The sequence below is a fragment of the Eschrichtius robustus genome, chromosome 19, assembly GCF_028021215.1.
Source record: "Eschrichtius robustus isolate mEscRob2 chromosome 19, mEscRob2.pri, whole genome shotgun sequence".
NCBI classification, from domain to species: Eukaryota; Metazoa; Chordata; class Mammalia; order Artiodactyla; family Eschrichtiidae; genus Eschrichtius; species Eschrichtius robustus.
Window position 1 is genome coordinate 58475904 of NC_090842.1, and position 22207 is coordinate 58498110.

Here is a 22207-nt window from a genome sequence, read left to right on the forward strand (position 1 = left end):
TCTGTAGGAGAAAAAAATTCCTAAGGAATCAAAACAGCGTAGTTTAGTCATCAGTATTCTGAGAACCCAGAGAGGAGTTGCACGCAGGCCCTGCCCTCTGAGAGTACTTATTCTTGGAGGGGAAGACATAGTTGGACAGAGATAGGCACAGCTCAGGGTGATCAGGCCTGAAAACTGCGGGCCAAGGGCCCCCAAGGAATGTAAGGAAATCTACCTAAGGGGCTTATCAGAGACATTAAGTCAGATGAAAAGGAGGGTCTATGCAGGGCATGGGTTATAGGACTGTCTACGTGTCTATATTGGTGGCTGCAGAGCCAGCTACACAATGGGACAGGGATACAGAATGAGGTCTACATGGCCCAGGCAATGAGGGTCTGAGTAGAGAAACTGGATGGGGATGGGTGGTATGATGTTGATTCTACATTGCTCGAGGAGTGTGGTCTGGAGTGGAACATGTTCACATAGGGCTGACATGAAAGGAAGCATGGATTCCCAAAAGGCAGAATGCAAAATGAGCTCCTGCAGTGAAACATGGGTGTCTGTGGGTGAGGAGACTTGTTTGGAGAGAGAAGCAGGATGGTGCTTCACATTTGGAACCTCATTGGTTATTTCTGCAGAACATCAGGATGGTACATGAAGGAAGCTTAGAAGAGGGATGATTTACTCAATACCCTATTGGACCTGGGCAACACCTTTCCTCATCTGGCAGTGGGTAATGGGAAAGGGAGTGACATATGAAACAGTGCTCACAGTCTATTGGCTTTAATCTCCAAAGGCTGGTCAGAGGCCAAGGGCCCGCTGGCTCCCCACAACCACAGGTGAAGGATGCTGCAGCCGCAGAGGAGCGAGAGCAATTCGTAAATGTGCCCTTTCCCCACAGCTGACCTCTGCAGAGCCTCCACCCTTCTCCCTCAGGCACCAATGGGGAAGCCCTGACAATCTGATAGACACAGTAGGCCTAGCCAGTAGTGTAAAAAGCCCTACCAGATCTGACAAGGGGAGATGTGCTGCAGAGAAATGGTCTGTAAAGAGTGGCCTGCCCCCAGCTCTTTCCTCCAGTCTCCATCACTTTTTTTTCCCCTCCCTTTTCTCATGTCATCCTTTAACCTCAAATTATACTTTCTCTTTTACTCTTCCCAGCTGTGTGAGCTTGGTGTACTGGGGACCTTTGGTCAGGCCCGCGTAGCGGGGTCTTAGCCATGTTGCATGTTTCAACGCTTCCCTCCCCCCTTGACTATGTGGGCTTGGTTTTCTGTCACTGGGAGAGCATGGCACAGCAAGTTTTAGGCAGGTCTATTAAGGGGCAATCACACATCTAAGTTAAAACAAGGCCAGGGAAGGAAGGTGTGAAGCAGACTTTGGTCTTTGGTTATCTTGCACTGAGTCCTGGGAAGTGTTGGAGATTTGTTGCTCTGTAATCTGTTAGAATTAGAAGCAGCTCACCTTCTCAAGGCCCCAAACTAGAAAAGAGCAAGTTGTAATTGGATGCCATCACCATCAATTATCTTGAATAAAAAGAGGTGTAGGTAACATTAGGAAAAAGAATCAGTGATTAGGCACATCCCTTGAACTTTCTGTTTTGCCCTTCTAAGAGTAGGAATGGGGATGGGGGTCTCCGAGTCTTCATATCTTTGGAATAGCTCACCAGGTCTTCACGTGCTTGGAACAGTTCAAGGAGAAGGACTTAAAAGCAGAGGACTAAGAAACAAACGTGAGTAAGACATTATTACTTACTGCTATCTTGAGTAGAAAAATAAAGTCTTTTAGAAAAACCCTTGCGACTTGTGTCTGTCTCCTGGAGTCCTGAAGTTTTCACTGTATTATAAAAATTACCTATTAATTGATTTGGGGCCTGGCAAGGAAGGAATCTTTCTCCAATATGTGCCTACAAATTTTCCCTAAAATACTTGGGCAAGTCACTTTATCTAAGGTGTTCCTTTATTTGTAAAATTGGAGTAATCATGCATAGCTTACAGAGTTGCTGTGAGGCTATATGTGAATTGCATACAGTGTGTACTCAATAAATGATAATAACTGTCACTAACCTTTTACAGGTCCTTCAAAACTTAGATACATGAACCTCTCTAGTTCAGGAAAAACCCTTGATAAAGACTAACTTGATTCTTCCTGTCCTGATTGGTCTCAGTCTCCCCGTTTGAAAAATCTTACGTTAGATTAGCATTAAGTTGACATTCCATTGACCAAAGCTGGCCTGAAGATATGTCTTGTTTAACCTACATAGGATTTAAAGAAGAAAACTGAGCCAACATTTGAAAATTAAGATGTTTTAAAAAGAAATCTAGTTTTCCAGCTTCTCTTGAAAAATCAGAAGATATGGCAATCCCGAACCCACATTCCTGCCTGGCAACAATCCACTAGGGCCACAAGGAAGCTGCCTCCTTAGGTAGGGCATGCATTCTCAGTTTTCTAGGGCTCCTCTGGCCTTCTTCACTCATTTATATGATCTGCTTGGCCCTGTAGGTACTTCCACTTGTGCCCCTCTGGGCAGCTGGAAACTGTCCATGCTTGGCACAGAGCAGTCACTTAATTACTGAGTCAGTGAATCACCTACTGTGTCTGCCTACTACTCTTTCTTATCTGGCCATAAAAAGAAATCCAAGTTTGTAGTTATTTGTGGTAGTTACTGAATAACTGATTTTCACTTTGAGAAGTGAATTGAACAAGTCCTTTCTGTCAGTCAGGATAGACTAGGTTAGGCTGCAGTAGCAAACAATCCCCACATCTCAGTGGCTTAAAACAATACAAGTTTATTTTTTGCTTACTCACACAAACCTAAATACAAAATGAAAATTCTCTCCTGTTTTCACATGCATGGAGACAGACATGAGTGCACAGGTATATACAGAATCACACGTCACATAAATACCCTGGAACATGAACTCATGCAAAAATCTATTTAGATACTGGTTAACTTAAACTGCACAACTTTCTCTTCGTTGGGGATTTTAAAAGGTCCCAGGATCCAAGGAAGGTAAAAGAATATCCACCTTCAGCCAAGGAAATGGCCATGCTACAAAAGGAGCCAAAAGCTAACAAAGCACCTGAAAGCTTTAAAAAAGCCTGAAGCTTGTACTACATGAAATTCCATGCATAAATCTGTAAGTAAAGTAACAAATATGCAATGCCTGCAGGCTGTTGCCCCCCTACCCCAGTGAGGCCTCCACCTCTGGGCTTCTAGCTCAGGAGGGAGATGGACCCCAGATGCCCAATATGCAGAGCCACAGAGGGGGCTGGACTGGGTCAGAGAGAGGGGACAACAGGCTGGAATCCTCTTTCTTCAGCAGGAGCTACAGACAGGAAGGAAGGGGGCAGGACCAGGTCACATCTATTTCCCCCCCAGCAAACCCTCTCTTTTTACCCCATCTAATCCAGGCCCATCTTTGCTCACCTGGATTATAGCAAACACTTCCTCCTCACTGATTTTCCCACTTCTAGTCTTGCCTCATCCAATCCCTCCATCACAGCCACCATACTTGTCTTGCTAAATAAAGCTCAGGGTCTCAGAATATGTCCCTTACTCAGAAACATTCCCTCGCTCCCCTTCATGTACAGGTGCTTGTCTAGATGCCCAAGCCTGGCATGCCAGGCCTGCATGATCAGAAGCCCCTTCATACTCATCTGCTTCTGTTCTGGCAGTCCCCCCAGTCCCACACAGCATGTCCAATCCACCATTTTGGACAGGAGAAATCTCAGCCTCCCCTCTCTGTCCCCACAGGTGTTTCTCATGCCTCAAGATTCCTCTAGTTCTCTCCAGGTTTGTCACTGAGCTTTCTGAAGGCATCCAGGTTTCCCAAATAGAATGGAAGCTCCTTGAAGGCAGTTATCAAATCTCCTTCCAGGCCAGACCCTTGTTACCTCTTCAGCCCCTCTCCAGACTTCAGCAGGCAGCTTGGGTCCAGAGAAAAAGCCTTGGGCTGGAGTCAGGAGAACAGGCTTTGCCACTGTCTTGCTATATGCCCTCAGGCAAGTCCCTACCTCTCTCAGGGCCTCACTTTCCTTGACATCAGGGCACTGGACATTTGCTTTTGAGTATAAAAAGGATAAAACAGATTCACTGAATAACTCTCAACTGTAATCTCAGGGGCTAGGTTGAAAAGCTTGGGGCCTGGGCCTGGGATCTTGAACTTGTGACTTCCTGACCTACTTGGTTAGTCCCTGCTTACTCCAGTACCTCCATTTCTCAGTCACGCCTATCCCATCCTCTCCTTTTAAGGAACAGGTTACCTGGTGGGCCACAGGTGTGGAGCACGGAAATCCAGGCACGGCTGGAAGGACCAGAAGGGGTCAGGTGGGGAGCCTGAAATGAATCTTTCAGTCCCACAAGAGCCTCGGCTGCCTCCCACTGCAGCTGCCACTCTGAGGGGTCAGAGGTCCGGGCCAGGTGAGAGGCTCCGGGGGCCTGCAAAGGAAAGGGAGAGAAGCAGACTGGGAATCCCCACTTCTGCCCATCCTCCAGGTGCTCCCTCTGCCCCTGGTTACTTCATTATCCCCTACTCTTCCCTTCCCCAAGCTCAACTTCCTCCCAGGGTCCTGGATCCCACTTCTTCCCCAGGACCTGTGGCTGCAGCAGAAGGGGGTCTGGGGTGTCACAGGGCTGAAGTATCAGAGTCGAGCATCTGGAAATAAGGAGAAAAGATGCCAGGGGGATTAAACATGGACAGACAGGTACACGTGGAAACAGGGGCAGGATTTTGCTATGTTCTGATCTGGGAATCTGAGTGCCTGCTGGGTCATTAGGCTTTGTGGCCTTGGGCAAGTCCCTTTCTCTGTCATGGCCTGCTTTGTTTTCTGTAAAATGAAAATATGTCAGCTTCTTCCTACCAGGGCTACTGTGAGGATTATGGGAAATAACTGGTGTCAGTTAAAAAAAAAAAAAACTGACAAAACATCTAAAGGGATTGAGGTGACTGTTCCTGCCCTACCAGAGTCTGGTTTCCTTCCCGCCTAGTTCCCCAATCGCCATGGAACTTGAGGAGGAGCTTGGCCCACCTTTAGGAAGCTTTCTCTAATGGCCTCTGGCCTCTCTCCTAGGCCTCTGAGGCTCTTAGCATCATGTTGTTCCCCTGCCCCGCCTCACTTCAGCAGGCAGTTCAACCTTATCTTATCTGTTTAAGTGGATTTAATAGCCACTATTTGTTTAAGGCCAGGGCTTGTGCTAGGTGTATTCCATATATTATTGCTAATTCTCATTATTACCAAGAAGTAGTAGTGTCTCCGATTTATTGACAGAAAAACAGGCTCAGAGAGGTAAAGATACTCGTACAAAGGTTCACAGCTAGGCAATGACAGAGCTCGGAGAGCTCTGCCTCACCCATTAGTCTGAGACCTTTTCTTCTTCTTTATCATCTACTATGGTATCCAGCACAGGGTTAGGCACATCATAAACACATATCTTCTTCTCCCTACTCACGTGTGGGGCAGGGTAGAGGGCCCTTGGGATTCTCCAGAAAGAGGAGCCATCAGTATTGTGCGGGATCCTGTGCAGGCTGGGAGGGGCCCATGAGTGGGCAGCCAGAGGGCAGTGCCAGGGTCAAAGCCTAATGAGGGTAAGAGAGTGCAGAGCATATGCAGAGGTCATGGCTTGTCTTCCCTCTTCCTACCCAGTATCTTCTTCCTCTTCTCTTTCTGATACAGTGGTACCTAGTCATTCACATATCTCTTGAATTAATGTTGAATTCATCTTACCAGGGAAAGGATGCAGAGGGACAGCAGGTTCTCGGCATAGCAAGCGGCACACCACTGGGGTTGGCACGGAAAGGCCTGGAGGCAGCCAGCATCCAGCGGCCCAAGGGCCTGGAGGCACTGGAGTCCAGGGCAAAGGCAAGGCTTCTGGGCGACAGCTGAGCAGCAGGGGCCCCCGGGAGTTCTCCTGCAGGAGGCATAGGTTGGAGTCAGGTACAAGGCTGGAGAAGGAATGGGTATGTTCCAGGATGTAGGTAGGACCCCAAAACTTCAGAGCCTGAAGGGCCATAAAATCCCACCCCCTCATTTTGTCCATGGAATAGAAGTGATTTGCCCAAGATGACACAGCAGTTCAGGGCTGGACCTAGAACCCAGGTGCGGAGGGCATAGAGGAAGGGACCTGGGCAGGGGCTAAGACAGGAGTCCCCTCAGGGCCCAGTTTTTCCTTACCTTCTCAGGGGGTGTCAGTGCCAGTGGGACTGCCCTGTGGGGAGTCTCAGGCTGGGGTGCTATGTTCTCCTTTCCAGCTGTGAGGGACCAGGAAGAGCTTTGGTGAGCTCTTTCTTCTGAGGGCCATCCCATTCCAACCCCAAACTGAATTATCTCCCTCTGTCCCATTTCTACCCACAGACCTCACTGCATCCTCCCAACACTTAATCACATTTTACAGTTGGGGAGGATGAGGCCCAGAGGATAGAAACACCTTGCCCCAGGACTGGGATTCTTTTTCCTACTTAGGCTTTCCCTGCCCACACTCCTGCCCTAGCCCTGGCCAGAGACACTCACGGTGGACCCCTGGTGGAGTGACTCCCTTCTTGACAAGGCTGGGAGCGTTGGGAGGAGCCGCCCCTCTCCTCATCAGTCCCTGAGCCAGGTGCCGCTTTAGCTGCGCCTCCTCCTGCCTACGCAAGGCCACCTGGGCAGCCATGACTCTTCGGCGCTCCCTAAAGAGGGGGGGGGGGTGGCGAGCCGGAAGTCAAGTCAGCCGCCTTTTAGATGAGGCCCATCCTCTCCCTTCCCTGCATCCCGTACTCACAAGATGAGGACACATTTGTGACACTCGCAAGCCTGAAAGAGGCAGAGGCGCTTGTGGCCCTTGAGGTGGGCAGTGATACCGTGACCGCGGCAGCGGGCGCAGGTTGGAGAGCGACTGACAGCTCTCCTGGGGATGAGCTCCATGCCCTGGGGGGCTCTAGTCTCACCCCCCGTGGCAGAGTCTGAGGGGCAGTGGTGGACAGCAGGCATTTCACTGGGTTCCATGTATCTAGGGGCAGAAGTGGGGGGTCAGGGTGGCCACGTGGGCCCTCTCCCGACCAGCCCTCTCGCCTCTGGGAGGCCACGCCTGAAGGATCTTTCCATTTCGCCCACTCCTGGACTCAGCTGTCATCCTTGAGTCTCCCCTGGCTTTCTCCTTCTTCACTTTCCTCAGGCATCATCCTTCCCAAGAACCTCTCTCCTCTTTCCTTTCTTACGTATCTTTCCATCCAAACATTACTCTCCGCTCACCTGTTCCCTTCCAGGCAGAAATCCCAGTTTTGGGCATACTCGCGCACTCTCACGCCCCCTGCAGCAGTTCTTACACCCGCCTTCCACCAACAGCCCATTCCCACAGTTTCCCTGGCAGCCTCTTCAACAATTATCATCCTTCCCTCCTGCACGTATCCAATTCCCACACATAACGTTTATGCTCCCCTTTCCATTCTTAGCCTCACGTATGCCCTGCAATTCAATTTCCCCCCGCAGCCCTTTTAATCAGACCACTCCCTTGCACCTCAGTAACTACATCATTCTCATGGATCCCTTGCCTCACTTTCAAGAATTATTTTCATTCCTTCAGCAAAGGTTTACTGAGCCCCTTCCATGTGCCAGGCCCTGATCTAGGCCCAAAGCCCCCTCCCCACGGCCCAAATTCGTCTCTTGCACCCACACGCCTTCCAAACTAAGGCAAACCCGCGCCGTCGCTGCGCCCGGCCTTTACGCGCCTTCGCCCATTCCCAACAAGCAGCCTCGAGCCGCGCCCGCCACACCTCCCCGTGCATCTGTTCCTCGCGTGCACCCCCTTCTGCCGCTGTCCCCCCAAATGCTGGGCCCGCGGCCTCACCCCGCTCCAGGGTCCCAGGGAGGGGCCGGGGCTCGGGGAGCGCGCCCAAGGGCCGCGGTGGGGGAAGGGCGAAGGGGTCGCGAGGAGCGCTAGACGGGAGGCGAGGGGATGCCTGGGGCGGTGAGTCCAGCGCAAGACAGGGAGGGGAAGAGACGGGAGGGGCGGGGTCGCGTTCGCTTCGTCAGCCCGCGGTTACCACAGCCTCGAGCGTTGTCAGACTCAGGATGAGGCGAAAGGAGGTGGTGACGCAGTGGCCTGAGTAATAGCCTCGCTCGCGCCACTTTTCCCGCCCCTTCTTACAAGGACCAATGAGCTTCAAGCGGCGCCTTCTGCCGCCGAGGCGAGCGACCAGTGCGTTTCAAGATCCTTCACTGACAGCCCGCCCCTTTACCTCCGGCCCGCTTCTCCTCGCGCCAGACTATCAGGCCAGCCAATAGCGCGTCGAGTTGAGTCTCGTGCCACTTCTCTCTCCTCGTGTGATTTGCCTTCCCAGACTGTTCTTTCCCTTTTTGGGGAGGTGGCCAATGGGGCGTCGAGTACCGATTCCAGGACTAGGCTGGCCCTGCCCCCCAGGAACGGCTGCCCGGCCCGCCCTCCCGCGCACGCGCAGTCTCGCCCTCCGGCCTGCCGTCCCCCGTCGGCGCCTCTTGAGCGTTTGTCCTCGACTCTGCGCGGGCGGCTACTCTTTGCTGTGTGGACGCCCGTGTTTTCTCACTTCTCTCCCGCTGCCCCAACTCCCGATCTACCTTTCTCCTTTTATGTTCCCCATGCTGCGATATCCCTGTTTCCTTCCTGGGTCCCACCTTCTCACGCTGAGCCCCACCTTCTCACGCTGAGCCCCATTCCTTGTGTCTCTAATCGTCCGTGCTGGTGCTGATTTTCCTAATTCTGACTTCTTCCGTCTCTGAGAGCCTCTCTCTCTGCCTGTTCATCCTGCTGATTTTCAGAACCCCTTTCTCCACGTGCCTCATTCCCTCATAGCCTGGACCCCTGCCCCTCCCATCCCCCTCTTCGATTCCCGAGACGCTTCTGTGGTTTTTCTGTCTTTTTAGCCCTTTCCACCCTCTGTGTTCATCTTCCTCCCGGATTTCACCCCATTCTCGGGGCTCCACTCTCTAATTGTAGCCTTCTCTGTGCATCTCTACTAGACCCATCTCACGGTTTCCCTCCCCATTCTCTGTGGTGTCTCCTTTTCTCTATGCATTCCGCCCTGTCTCCTTTTCTGTCTTTGAGCCTCTGAGATTGTCTCCTCTCTCCCCTGAGAACCCGGTCCTTGTGCCCCACTCCTCATTTTTCTGCCGTTCCGGATCGTGCTCTCTCTGCTCCCTGCAAAGTTCCATTCCAACAGTTTGCTCCTCCTTCTCTGTGTGGTTTCTCTTTTGTAGGGATAGCATCGCCTCTGACCACTACTCCATCCCTTTTTCCTTGAGGGTTTCATTCCACTCTTTTCTGGTTGTGTCCGTGCTTGTTCTCAGATTGCTGGGTCCCGTTGTTTTGCGTTCCCAGGCAGGTGTGTGCCATCTTCTCTGCTTGGTCCAACTCCTTTGTTTGATCCTTTGTCAGCCTTCATTTCCCCTTCCTTTGTCCCATCTTTTCTGCTGGTCTTGGCCTCTTAGTTTGCCGCAGATTTCTGGGTTACGGATCCTGTGTCAGGTATTCTGGACAGAAAAGTGTGGCAGAAGTGACGTCTAGCTGGACTGCTGTGCAGGGGGGCAGTACTAGACAAAGTTGGAAAGGTTGTTTGGGGCCAGTCTGGGGGAGGAAGGGTGAGGGTGTGTGGGATGCTTTAATGCCAGCTAAAGCAATTGACATTGAACCTTTAGGTAGTGGAGCGAGAGATAGGGGGACCAACATTTTTGGAGATCTTAGCTCTTGCCTGGCACTTTATACTAATAATCTTATTAATTTTCAACAATGACTCTATGAGATATATTACTAATATATATGAGTTCAATAAGATGCACAAGATCACACAGCTAGACAGTGGAGAGGTAAAGATTCCAACGTTGGTCTGTCTTTGAGTCCAAAGTCTGTCAACTTTGTACAACCTACAGTGTTTTAGTTATTTCCAGTAATCCCCAGTTCCCCACTTTTATTCTCTAACTGTTGCATAGGCACTCATTTCAGGTGGCTAATGCATATCTTTTAGTTTGCGTGTGTTCTTGCAAGATGTGCAGTGTTTTATGTGCATGATGCTTTAATTTATGCGAATGACATTATTTACTATTTAAAATAATCAGCACTGTTTTTGTGATCCATCCATGTGCATGTGATGCATACATCTAACCAGTTGCTTCTAACTGCTGCACGATATTCCATGGTGTGCATCCCCTGCGTGTCGCCTTCAGCTCCCTGTCACCACAATAATGCTACATCCTCATATGTGTTCCTTTGTAGTTGAAGGTGGAAATCTCTGTTATGTGTACCTAGGATATACCAGAGATGGCTCTTTGTAAACCTAATTTGACTAAGTATTGCCAGACTCCTCCCTACAATGAATGATACTTTGGGTCTGAGACACTGATCAGAACTCCTCCCTTCCTCAGGGTGCAGAAGAGGACCCTATCTACCCCCCAACTACCCCATGAGCAGCAGTGCACAAGGGTCTCTGTAGCCCCACAGTCCTACCAATGCTCATATTTTTCCGGCTTTCTGATCCCTCGCCAGTCTGATAGATGCACATTTGGATACATTGTATTTCTCTGATTATTGTCGAGCTGGGGTGTTTCTTCATATGCTTGTTAGCCTTTCTGGTTTGTTTTTTTTGAGATTGCTTCTTCATATGCTTGGTCCATTCCCCTGCTGGGGTTGCTCTCTTTTTCTTGTCAATTTGCCTGAGATCCTTGACCATTCTCATCGGTTTAGGACTTGGCATACGCTCTTCTTATGCCAATTTTGGCACTTCGTATTATTTTAGAAACTTATCCACTTCATCTGGGTTTTCAAATTTATAAATGTAGAGTTGTTAAGGACAATTTTATTATTCTTAGAACATGTGATGTCTGTTAATTTTTATTTTTCATTCTGTATTTTATTTGCATCTTTTTTTCTTGATTAGAGTTGCTGGAGAATTATCTTAGTAATATTGTCAAAGAATGAATATTAGTCTTTTGTAATACTTTTTTGTTGTTTTCTATTTCATTGATTTCTGTCATCATCTTTATTTCTATCCCTTTTTGGGGGATGCCTTGTTGCCCCTTATATAACTTCTTGAGTTAATTCATAAACATTTTGTAATTCTTCTTGTTTCCTGATAAATGTATTTAAATTATAAATTTACTTCTAAATATTGATTTAGAAATCAGAGTCCCAAATTTTGATGTGTATTGAAAAAAACTTTTGATGTTGAAATGATTATTGGCTTACAAGAAGTTGCAAAAATTTTATATAGAGTCCCTTAAACCCTTCCTCCGGTTCCCCATAGGGACATTCTGTATAACTGTAGTATACGAGCAGGAAATTGACATTGGTACATTACTCTTAACTAACTTACAGGCCTTATTCAGTTTTCACCAGATTTTACATGCACGTGTGTGTGTGTGTGTGTGTGTGTGTGTGTGTGTGACATGTAGTATGTTTGCTATTATTCAGTTCTAAATACTTTTTAATTTCTTTTTCGAGTCAAGGGTTATTTAGTAATATGTTGGTTAACTTCTACACACATTTGTTGTTCTGATCTCATTGTCTCTGGATGGAGAGTAGCCTGTATAATAGTGATCCTTTGAATAAGCCAGCATCCTCTGCTCAGCACCACGTCCAACGGCAGAACCTAAGCAGTAGAGTGAAGAGTCAGGATTTGAGAAGTTAATGTGTGTTTGGGTTAGGTTGGAAGAGAGACTATGGAGATGGGAAGACCTGTGTCCCTGAAGGTCTCAGGGAGCCTATGTCAACGAAAATGATAATCAACTTTCTGCTCCAGAAACAGTGACCCAGAGGCTGACAAGAACTGAGCTTGAGACCTAGATTGAAATTGGTTCCAGACTGAGGTCCAGCATCCAGGACCCAGACACAGGACCATGGGACCTCAGCATTTGAGCCCTGTGCAGCTGCTCTGTCTCCTAGGGGCCATTTCTACTCTGCCTCGTATGTCCTGTGGGGCTGGACGCTTAGGGACCCTCTTGGCTGGGATGGGAGGGCTGGCTTCGAGTCACTGGGGGAAAGAAGGCTGCGTATCTGGGTCCCTCGGGAGACAGGGTCTGTGGAGGCTGAGCTCTTGATTGGCGGCTCGGGGCTGAGGAGGCAGTGTGAGGGGCAGATGACTGGAAGAACATTCTCTCTTTAGGGGCTGGAGCTCTTTTGTGTTACGAAGCAACATCTTCACTCTTCAGAGCTGTTGGTCTCCATAACTGGCAGTGGCTTCTGATGAGGAGCATGGTGTGTAAACTGAATGAGGGCTGTGAGGAGACGCTGGTGTTCATCGAGACAGGTGAACGGGGGTGACTTTGCTACATTTCTTTTGCTTGCTCTTCTGACCCCACCTCCATTCCTAGCACCCAGGGACTCTGGACTGGAGTTCCAGATATTTACCCCATTATATGTTTGGGAACAGCATCAAGACATCGGCAGGAGAGGGGCAGGACCCAGCTGGTTGTGGTGTGGGCTGGATAAGAGGGCAGAATGGAGGTGGACAGATCCCAGGAGGGGAGGGGGACTCTGGGAGAGAAGACGAGTTTGGGATACAAGGGAGAGAGGCGCAGACGGGCTCCCGTGGGGAGAGGAGTGAGGAGAGGCAGATGAGACCTGGGAAATCTGAGCGGCGAGTGGACAGTGGGGGAGGGGCACAGTTGGTGATGGGGCGGAGTGAGCAGGAAGAGCAGGGGGTGGGGTGGGAGGTGGAACTGGGCGTGGCCAACGACACTGATCAGCGCTCTCCAATCTTCTGCTCCGCAGGGACCAAAAGGGGAATTGTGGGTTTTAAAGGCTGCAGCCCAGCTTCATCTTACCCCCCGCAAGTCTCCTACCTCGTTTCACCGCCCGGATTGTCCATTGCCTCCTATAGCCGCGTCTGCCGGACATACCTCTGCAATAACCTCACCAACATGGATCATTTTGTGAAACTCAAGGCCAAGGCTCCTAAGACTGTAGCATCTTCTTCCCATAGTTGCCCAACCTGTGTGGGCGAGCACTCTAAGGACTGCCTCCCAAGTTTTGTCACCACCGAGGCTTGCCCCGACAATGCCACTGAGTGTTACAGTTCCACCTTAAAATTTCAGGCAGGTGAGAGAAGAGAAACTTTCTTTCTCAGATGCCTGCTCTAGGCCTGCTGCCTTCCCATCTCTGAGGGAGGTGGGTGGGACTCGGAGAGGGGATGGGGGTTGTGGCACATAATTCCAAGGAGGAGGAGAGAAGGTGCCTGGTACCTGAGTGTTTGGTGGGAGAGCAGGTGTCCTGGTTTGTGAGGGGTGTCTGGAAGGAGGGGTAGGATGTTTGAGTCTTGAAAGTGTCCCTGACTCCCCTTGCTCTCTTCCTTACAGGGTCTCTCAATACCACCTTCCTCCTCATGGGCTGTGCTCGTGAATACACCGATATTTTAGCCCACTTTCACCATATTGGCAGCATCAGAGTGACTGAGGTCATCAACATCTTAGAGAAGGCCCAGTTTGCTGGTGCAGAGCCCTCTAGTGGGAGACCTGCTCGGGGCATCCTCTTAGGCCTCCTGTTTGCCTTCAGGGACTGACGATCTAGCTGGACCAAACACCCCTATCCCTTCACATAGCGAAATAAAGTTACAGAGTTGCCTTTCTGCTTTGTCCTGTGGTCCATGAGGGTTGTGGAGGCATGAAAGGTCTTGAGGAGGGCCAGACGTGTCCAGGGAGGCGGAGGGGAGGGGCAGGTAACGGGCAGTGCTTGCTGTGAAGTGAGCAGGGGGCTTGGGGAGGAGATCATTGGCAAAGTGACAGAATCATGCCCAGCAAGCAGGAGAAACCTAAACACTCCCCTTCTCCTCCTCCTCCTGGGGACCTGAGTTCTAGCCTGGGTTCAGCCATTGACTTGGAGATCCTGGCCAAATCTTCTCCCTTTTTTGGGCTTCCATTTCCTCCCCTTTAAAATGAAGGCCTTGTAGGGAAGTCATAGGGATTATAAATTCAATTTGAGTAAAGTTTAAAACCATATATTTTATGATAAAGCGCCTTTAACTTAAGATGGCCAAAGCACTGACACTGATATATTTGCTGTAAAGAGAATTATAAGAGTTTTATTTTTCTGATATTAAAAGTTACTTAATGAAGACTTGTTTCCATTAAAAAAAATAAAATGAAGGCCTTATGAATTAGAAGTGTGGCTCATTGGTATGTGTCAGATACTGTGGTAGTATCTGGCTAGGGTTTTTTTGTTTGTTTTGTTGTGTTTTGTTTTTGGTGCAAAAAATTTATTAAATGAAAATGGACGTGGATACAAAGGGCGTGTGGTACGTGAGTGAGACATGTTTTGAGCCAGCCAGACTCAAGGTTGGAAGGTCACTTTTTTGCCAGCTTTACTGAGGTATAATTGACAAAATTGCAGTAAAAGTGTACAACATGATGATTTGCTATATGTATACATCGTAAAAGGATTCCTACCACTGAGTTAACTAACACGTTAATCACCTCACATATGTACCCTTTTCTTTCTTCTGGTGAGAACACAAGTTCTATTCTCTTAGCAAATTGCAGTTATACAATACAGTATTATCAACTATAGTCAACATGTTATACATTAGATCCTCAGACCCTATTCATCTTATAACTGAAAGTTTGTACTCTTTTACCAACTTTTCCCTATTTCCCCCAACCCTAGCCCCTGGCAACCATTTTTTGAATCTCTGTTTCTATGAGTTCAATTTTTTTTTTTTTAGGATTTCACAAGTGATATCATGCAGTATTTTTTTGCCTTTTTTCCCCTTATTTTTACTGAAGTGTAGTTGATTTACAATGTTGTGTTAATTACTGCTGTACAGCAAAGTGATTCCATTTTGTATACATTCCTTTTTAAAATATTCTTTCCCATTATGGCGTATCATAGGATATTGAACATAGTTCTCTATTCTATACAGTAGGATCTTGTTGTTTATCCATTCTATATATAAAAGCTTACATCTGCTAACCCCACCCTCCCACTCCGTGGCTCCCCCAAGCCCCTCCCCCTTGGCAACCACCAGTCTGTTCTCTATGTCTGTGATTCTGTTTCTGTTTCATAGATAGGTTCATTTGTGTCATATTTTAGATTCCACATATAAGTGATATCATATGGTATTTGTGTTTCTCTTTCTGACTTACTTCATTTAGTATGCTAATCTCTAGTTGCATCCACTGCAAATGGCATTATTTCATTCTTTTTTTATGGCTGAGTAGTATTCTATTATATATATGTACCACATCTTCTTTATCCATTTATCTGTTGATGGACATTTAGGTTGTTTCCATGTCTTGGCTATTGTGAATAGTGCTGCTATAAACACAGGGGTGCATGTATCTTTTTGAATTATAGTTTTGTCTGAGGCTAGGGTTTTAAGTACAGGATCTCATTCAACCCTCACAAGATCCCAGCGAGATAGGTTTTATCCCTATTTTGCAAAGAAGAAACTGGCTCTAGAAGGTTAAATGACCTGCCCCCAGTAGATTCCCTCTTGCCTCTTGTGCAGATCTCTGTCTCTACTGTGGGAATTCTATTGAGACATTTGGAGACCTGAGATGATTTCCTCTGCCAACTAGTTGTTTCTTTGTGCAAGTTGGCAAATAGGAGGAAAGAGGAAGGTGCAATGCTGGGGGTGGTTAGTTTTCACGGAAGGTTCAGGTTGCCGGCTCCTAGGAGAGGAGAGTGTAATTCCCCTTTCTGGCCATAAGGAGGAGTCAGATACACCCTACCCTGCAACTTCAGGCCTTCAAGTTAGGGTTGTGTAGGTGGGGAAGAGTGAAGGGAGAGACTCTGCGCTAGGCTATTTACCTGTGTGATCCCAATTTAACTCTCTCCACTGTGTTATGAGGTGGGGAGGCAGACACCTAGGGAACTTTTACTGTTGGTTAAGCATTTTCTGTGCATTACCTCATTCATTCTTAGTACAACCTTATGAAATAGATATTGTCACTTCTGTATTTCCATTTTACAGGTGAAGAAACATGTTTAACTACCTGAGGCCCCAGAGCCCACCTTTGTTAATAGCTTGGACAAGTGGGATCTGAAATGCCTGCAGTTGTCCTCGGAAGTGGAACCGGCATGAAGACCTCAATGACTATGGACAGGTTTTGGAAGGGTGGTTGGGAAGCCAAACGAGGGCATGGTAAGTGGATTAGGTCTCAATGGAGACCAGAGAGCCTGTAGCAAGAGGCTGTCAGGTCCCAGAAGGAAAGTTTTGTGGGTGAGTTTTATCCCTGGGTTTCACCTACTCTGTACTTCTGACCAGTTGAGCTAGTAGATCATTTTATTTTTAATTTTTAATAAATTTATTTATTTATTTATTTATTTATTTATTTATTTATGGCTGCACTGGGTCTTCGTTGCTGTGCGCGGGCTTTCTCTAGTTGCGAGCGGGGGCTACTCGTCGTTGCAGTGAGCAGGCTTCTCACTGCGGTGGCTTCTCTTGTTGCGGAGCATGGGCTCTAGGCACGTGGGCTTGAGTAGTTGTGGCTCACAGACTCTAGAGCACAGGTTCATTAGCTGTGGTGCACGGGCTTAGTTGCTCCGTGGCACGTGGGATCTTCCTGGACCAGGGCTTGAACCCGTGTCCCCTGCATTGGCAGGCAGATTCTTAACCACTGCACCACCAGAGAAGTCCCTAGTAGATCATTTTAGAGGGCTGAGCCGGGGCCTGGGTGGGCCAATGCATATGTCCATAGATTCTCTTAGTCCCACTAGCCAAGGGGATCGAGAACATCAATAACCTTCAAAGGGAACTGGAGAGTCAAAGGGATGGTGTCCTAAGGTGTCCCAGATGGAAGGCCCAGATGTTCCATCATGATACTAGAGACAGAACATATTTACTATGTACAGAAGATTATATGTAACAAAAATATTGGATATGGCGTGTGATTTAATGAACCCCACAAACATATCACTCAACCTAACAAATAGGCTATCAGGAGAAACTTGCATCTTACCTATATGTTTCTTCCTATCACATCTCCTTGCCTCCTTTCATGAAGTAACCACCACCCTACATTTTACTTAGCTTGGATTTTTATGTACTTCGATCACATATGCATAATATGTTTAAACAATAAATGTTTATATTTGCTTCCTTTTGTAAAATGGTTTATTATATATGTAGTTTTCTGGAACTTGCTTTTTAAAAACTCATCATCAAATTTTTAATATTCATCCATGTTCCAGTGTGTGGTTTTGTTCTTGCATTTTCACTGATGTATTGTCTCCTGTTGCGTTATTGTATCACAATACAATCCTTGTCAGTTATGCTTGGATTTCCCGTCTCCCCACCCTCCCAGTTTTTGGACACTTATTGCTGCTATGAATATTCTTGTACGTGTCCCCTTGTGCTTAAGTGTAAGAGTTTCTCCAGGGTATACACCCAGGAATGGAATTGCTGGGCTGTAGGTTTGTTCAGCTTTGGGAAATAATGCCAAATTGTTTTCCAAAGTGGTTGTAGCAGTTATACATTACTGATGAGAGAGTAAAGAATTCTTGTTCATCCACATGACATCCAACTTTTTTTTTTTTTAATTTTATTTATTTTTGGCTGCATTGGGTCTTTGTTGCTGTGTGCTGACTTTCTCTAGTTGCAGTGAGCGGGGGCTACTCTTCATTGCCGTGTGTGGGCTTAGCATTGTGGTGGCTTCTCTTGTTGCGGAGCATGAGCTCTAGGCGTGCAGGCTTCAGTAGTTGCAGCACGCGGACTGAGTAGTTGCAACACGTGGGCCCTAGAGTGCAGGCTCAGTAGTCGTGGTGCACCGGCTTAGTTGCTCCATGGCATGTGGGATCTTCCCGGACCAGGGATAGAACCTGTGTCCCCTGCATTGGCAGGCAGATTCTTAACCACTGAGCCACCAGGGAAGTCCCCCTCCAATTTTTCAAACTTAAAAATTTTTGCCTATCTGGTGGATGTAAAATGGCGTCTCACTGTGGTCTGTGTAAGTATCCCCTGATTGCTAAGTAGGTTGAGTGTCTATCCATAGGTGTATTGGCTGTACTTCTTTTGTAAAATGCCTATTTGTTTTATTTTATTATTTTGGTTTCTTTTTCTATAGGATTGTTTATCTTTTTCTTATTGATATGTAGGATTTCCTTATGTACTAATTCTTTGTCAGTTAGATGATTTGTCTTCATTTCTTATGTTCTCTTTTGAAGAACAGGATTTTAGTGTTGAACTTATCAATCTTCCAGTTTTATGATTGATTCTTCTTGTGCTTGGCTTAAGAGATCCTTCTCGGGAATTCCCCAGCAGTCCAGGGGTTACTACTTGGTGCTTTCACTGCTGGGGCCCGGGTTCAGTCCCTGGTCAGGGAACTGAGATCCTGCAAGATGTGCAGTGCAGCCACAGAACAAAACAAGAAAACACGCTGCATCGTTAACATGACAGTAAGGTCCTCGACTGTCTGATTCTACCCATGTTTCCAGACTGAGTCTTCCACAGTAACTCCTTTGACACACTGATGTCTTACTAGCTATCTTGTTATGAAATATTATTAAAAAAAAAAGAGAGATCCTTCTCTCTCCCAGAATCCAGAAAATGCTCTCTTTTGTTTCCTCCAAAAAAGTAAGTTTGGCTTTTCACATTTAAGTTCTTACTTTATTTAGAATTGATTTTTGTGTGTCTGAGATAGGAGTCTATTTTCATTTTTTCATATGGATAATTAATTGTCCAGCCCCCTTTATTGAATAATTCCTTCTTTCCCCATTTATCTGCAATGGCATCTTGGTTGTATTTCAAAGTTCCATATTTGTGTGGGTCTGTTTCTGAAATCCCTATTTTTCCATTGATCAATTTATCTACTCGTGTGCCAACAGTACACTGTCTTAATTTTTATAGCTTTATAATAAATCTTTATACCTGATAAGGCAAGTCATTCCCCCTCCCCACTTGTTCTTCATCTTCAGGAGAACCTTGGCTATTGGGCTTTTGCACGTTCATGTAAGTTTGGGATCAGCCTGTCAAGTTCCAAGAGATCCTTGTTGGGATTTTGATTGGAATTTCATTGAATAATAGCTGAATTAGGGGAGAGTTTATATATTTATGAAGTTGAGCCTTCCTATCCATGAACATGTGACATCTCTCCATTTATTTAGGTCTTCCTTAATATTTTTCAGTAAAGTTCTTCAAGGAAGGACTGAGAGCTGCTGGCCAGGTGTGTGGAGAGGGCTGCAGGTGAGGCATGGGTGGGAGGAGGTCCATGGGCCACATTAGGTGGAGACAGTTTGGCCCTTTGCCATGGAACCTGGGTGAGTTTTAGGTGGGAGTAGCCCATGAGCACAAAAAGAGCAAACGAGGGGAAAATCCTCTTTATTCAGACCTTTCAGGTGGTTCACGGTGGGTCACAGGCACAGTCCCTTTCCTTGGAAGCCCCCAGTTCCTTGCGGGATGGAAGCCTTTGTCCTCATCCATCCAGGGCTCAGAGCAGCCTGTCACGGTTTCCAGAAGGCCAGGAGGGACTCCAATCCTGGGTCCAGGTCCCCAGATATATTCAAGGGTCAGAGCTGTTTCTCTGGTTCAGGCTCCTGACCCCACAAAGACTCTGGGGTCTCAGGTGGGCTCTTCCCCACAGCCTTAAGGGGAAGTTCCTGGAGGAAACTAAGAAACCACATCTGCTTTGTGGTTGATCTGGCAGTAAATATCTGTGTCGGGGTGTAGTAATTCCTGTAAAAGAGAGACGAGGCCTTTGAGCCTCTGTAACCTTCTCAGAACTTGTCCCAGGATCTTCCCAGCCCTGGACTCCCAGGGCTGCTCTATAGGGGCTCCTGGCTGTGCCGCAGGTTTTCTGGCTCCAGACCCATCCCTCCTCTTCATCCCTTTTCCCATTTTCGCTGCTGTTTCCTGGACCCCAAGGAAGTACCCTTAGGAGTGTGGGATCAGAACATTCATGCCCAACACTCATCTCATAGATGGGAACAGCTGGCCTGGGGCTGGGTAGGGAGGCCTGGGTGGGGGAGAAAGTGGGCATCAGGGGACAGGGAAGGAGAGTTAGTTCTCCTCAGGAGTGACCAGCTCTGCCTCCCAAGCAGCTGTGTCCAAGCCTGAAGCCCCGACCTCTGTCCCCATCCATGCTGCATCCCCAACCCTTGGTAGCCCAGGACCCCTGCCTGATGCCCCCAGTGCCCACTCTGCTCCTGGCTGGGTTCCAGCATTCTTCTCTGAAGGGACCAGGCAGGCTCAGGACAGGGTGTGAGGGTGTCCTGCCCCTGAAGTGGGTCCCACTCCTGGCCAGGGTGGGGTTCATATTTCCTGGCTACTCTGGGGAGAGGGAAGTCTGTGCTGTGCTGCAGGGTTGGACAGTCCCCCTGCACTGAGTCTGCACAGCTGGGACCCCGGGGGTGAAGGGACAGGGAAGGGACGTGCTTACCGGGGAGACACAGCTGCCAGAGGGACCATGTCCTGGGAGCAGAGACAGGAGATAGCACCAGGGGTGTGAGGAAGCTTAGGCCCATCCAGCCGGGAGAGGTTGGGTCTCCAGCTCCCAGAGAACCAGGGTTTAAAGAGTATCACCCCGAGAGAGACCCTCTGGGCATTTTAGGGTCCAGTGAGGGCGAGGGGGTGACCCATGACTCTGAACCCATACATCCGGCAGACCAGCCAGTGGGGATCCCCATGCTGAAGCCCCAGGGAAAGGGTCAGAGACCCTTGGGGTGGATGGCAGGAGCAGACACTGGGCGGGGGGGGGGCAGGACCAGGGTCTCTCAGCTGCTCCTAGGCTGAGCAGACACTTACCCAGTGTGGCTGCTGGGAGCTGGTGTTCTCTGAGGTCATTCTGGCCACTGGCCCTCAGAAAGGTCAGGATTATTTTGAGGGTTGCCGGAGGAGGTCACAGCTTTGGTGTCAAAATAGGGAACAAGGAGGGCCCCTTTTCCAAGCAGGGAGTGGAGACCTCCTTTCTCCACCAATGCTGTTTAGTAAGGGAGGCCCCAGGAGAGGGGGGCTGAGGAAAGTCCTTAAGAAGCCACATCTGTCCTGGGCCCAGAGGGGAAGGACCTGCAGGTCGATGGCAGTCCAGGAGAACGTGGCTTGAGAAGGGACAATGGACCCAGTAAAGGAATCAGACCAAAGGCTTTGAGTGGAAGGGCCAGCTCCTCAGAGGAGAGCAGTGCCAGCGCATGTTCAGGACACCTGGGGAGCCTGTGCACCTTGGAGCTTGTGACTGCGGTGGCTCTGCTGTGGCCAGACCCACCCTTCAGGCCGGGAGATGCTGAAATAGGACAGTGGCCTCAACCTCCATCTCCATCTGCCCGGAAAGAGGCGTAAAGGTCATCCTACCACCTGCTGTCCTGGCCAGGTCCACGTTCTCCCATCTCACACATCACGGGCTGTGGTTAACGCATCTGCCACGTGGGGGAATTTGACCCTACTTGGCCTGTCCAGGTGGTTCCAGTCTCCTTGGCCAGGATGACCCTCAGATTCTGAGGCTGTGAATCCCCCTCATCAGGGTGGTTGGATTTAAATAAACAGCAGGACAAGCTGCTTACTGAGCCAGCACAGCTGCAGGTCTGCTCAGGGAACTAGCCCAACACTGGAGGGGGCGTTAACTGTGCCTATTTTACAGATGAGGAAGGTGCTGAGAAGACACCCAGGTCAGCATCCGGCGAGGAAGGAGCTTAAGGATGAGAGGGAATATCCATGGGGAAACGGGGATGCCGAGGAGAGCCAGGCCGGAATCCGAGGATGGGGTGTCCTTCCTCCTGGCCTGGGGTCAGCCTGGGGGACGGGATTAGCATCTGGGAATTGCCACTGTACCTTCTACACCTCGTGAGGAAAACAAAAACCCCAGAGCGGCCACCAGTGCCACCCTAACCAGGACCCCAATTGCGATGACAGTAAGGACCTCCATACTGAGGGCTGGGCTGTTTTCTCGCCCTGAAAGGAGAAGAGAAAGGGGGAGATGAACGTCCGAGTTCACTGGAGGGAAAACCACGACAAGCCTTACAGGGAGAGGGCCTGGTTAGGGAGGAAGGAAATGCTCTGAGGTCTGTGTGTGGTGTATGTGTTTGGTCATCACAATGTCCTCCCAACTCTCCCACTACAGGTGGTTGCATCCTTTTCTCTTTCTCACATTTGAAACCTTGGACTTGCTCTATCTCTATGTTTCTCACTGTAGACAGTTCCATGTCCTGTTCATTTTCCTTTTAAGGTCACTTTTCCTCTCACATTATGTCCCTTCCCTTTGTTTCTTCTTTCCATCACTATTGTTGGTCTTAGAGGGCAGGTCCTTAGCAGTCCACTCAACGCTGATCAGTAATAATAATATTAGCCGATTGTTTCCAGAT

At 48.5% G+C, this 22207-nt stretch overlaps 4 protein-coding genes across 5 annotated transcripts in view; 1 reads left to right on the forward strand and 3 right to left on the reverse strand.

Annotated features, from left to right (window-relative positions):
• RPS19 (ribosomal protein S19) overlaps positions 1-22207 on the reverse strand; it is a 122631-nt gene that overhangs the window by 8417 nt on the left and 92007 nt on the right. The gene's annotated exons all lie outside the window — the stretch shown is intronic.
• On the reverse strand, positions 3262-6963 carry DMRTC2 (DMRT like family C2). The gene is made up of 8 exons (XM_068528792.1): positions 6740-6963; positions 6490-6647; positions 6154-6230; positions 5707-5887; positions 5432-5558; positions 4577-4637; positions 4246-4420; positions 3262-3308 (listed from the first exon to the last, which is right to left on the reverse strand). Exons 1-8 carry the CDS (start codon positions 6961-6963, stop codon positions 3262-3264), a joined length of 1050 nt encoding a protein of 349 aa, XP_068384893.1.
• LYPD4 (LY6/PLAUR domain containing 4) lies at positions 11821-13481 on the forward strand. 2 transcript variants are annotated; one of them, XM_068528953.1, is made up of 4 exons: positions 11821-11887; positions 12087-12230; positions 12695-13021; positions 13279-13481. In XM_068528953.1, the coding sequence occupies exons 1-4, from the start codon at positions 11821-11823 to the stop codon at positions 13479-13481; spliced, it is 741 nt and encodes a 246-aa protein (XP_068385054.1). The 2 variants fall into 2 exon arrangements, with proteins under 2 accessions (XP_068385054.1, XP_068385055.1); XM_068528954.1 differs by lacking the exon at positions 12087-12230 and having other exon boundaries at positions 11821-11918; positions 12687-13021.
• Positions 19524-22048, reverse strand: LOC137752433 (carcinoembryonic antigen-related cell adhesion molecule 4-like). The gene is given in 7 exon segments (XM_068527138.1): positions 19524-19589; positions 19822-19869; positions 20293-20324; positions 20658-20710; positions 21678-21708; positions 21711-21797; positions 21994-22048. Coding segments are annotated over 7 exon segments (372 nt in total).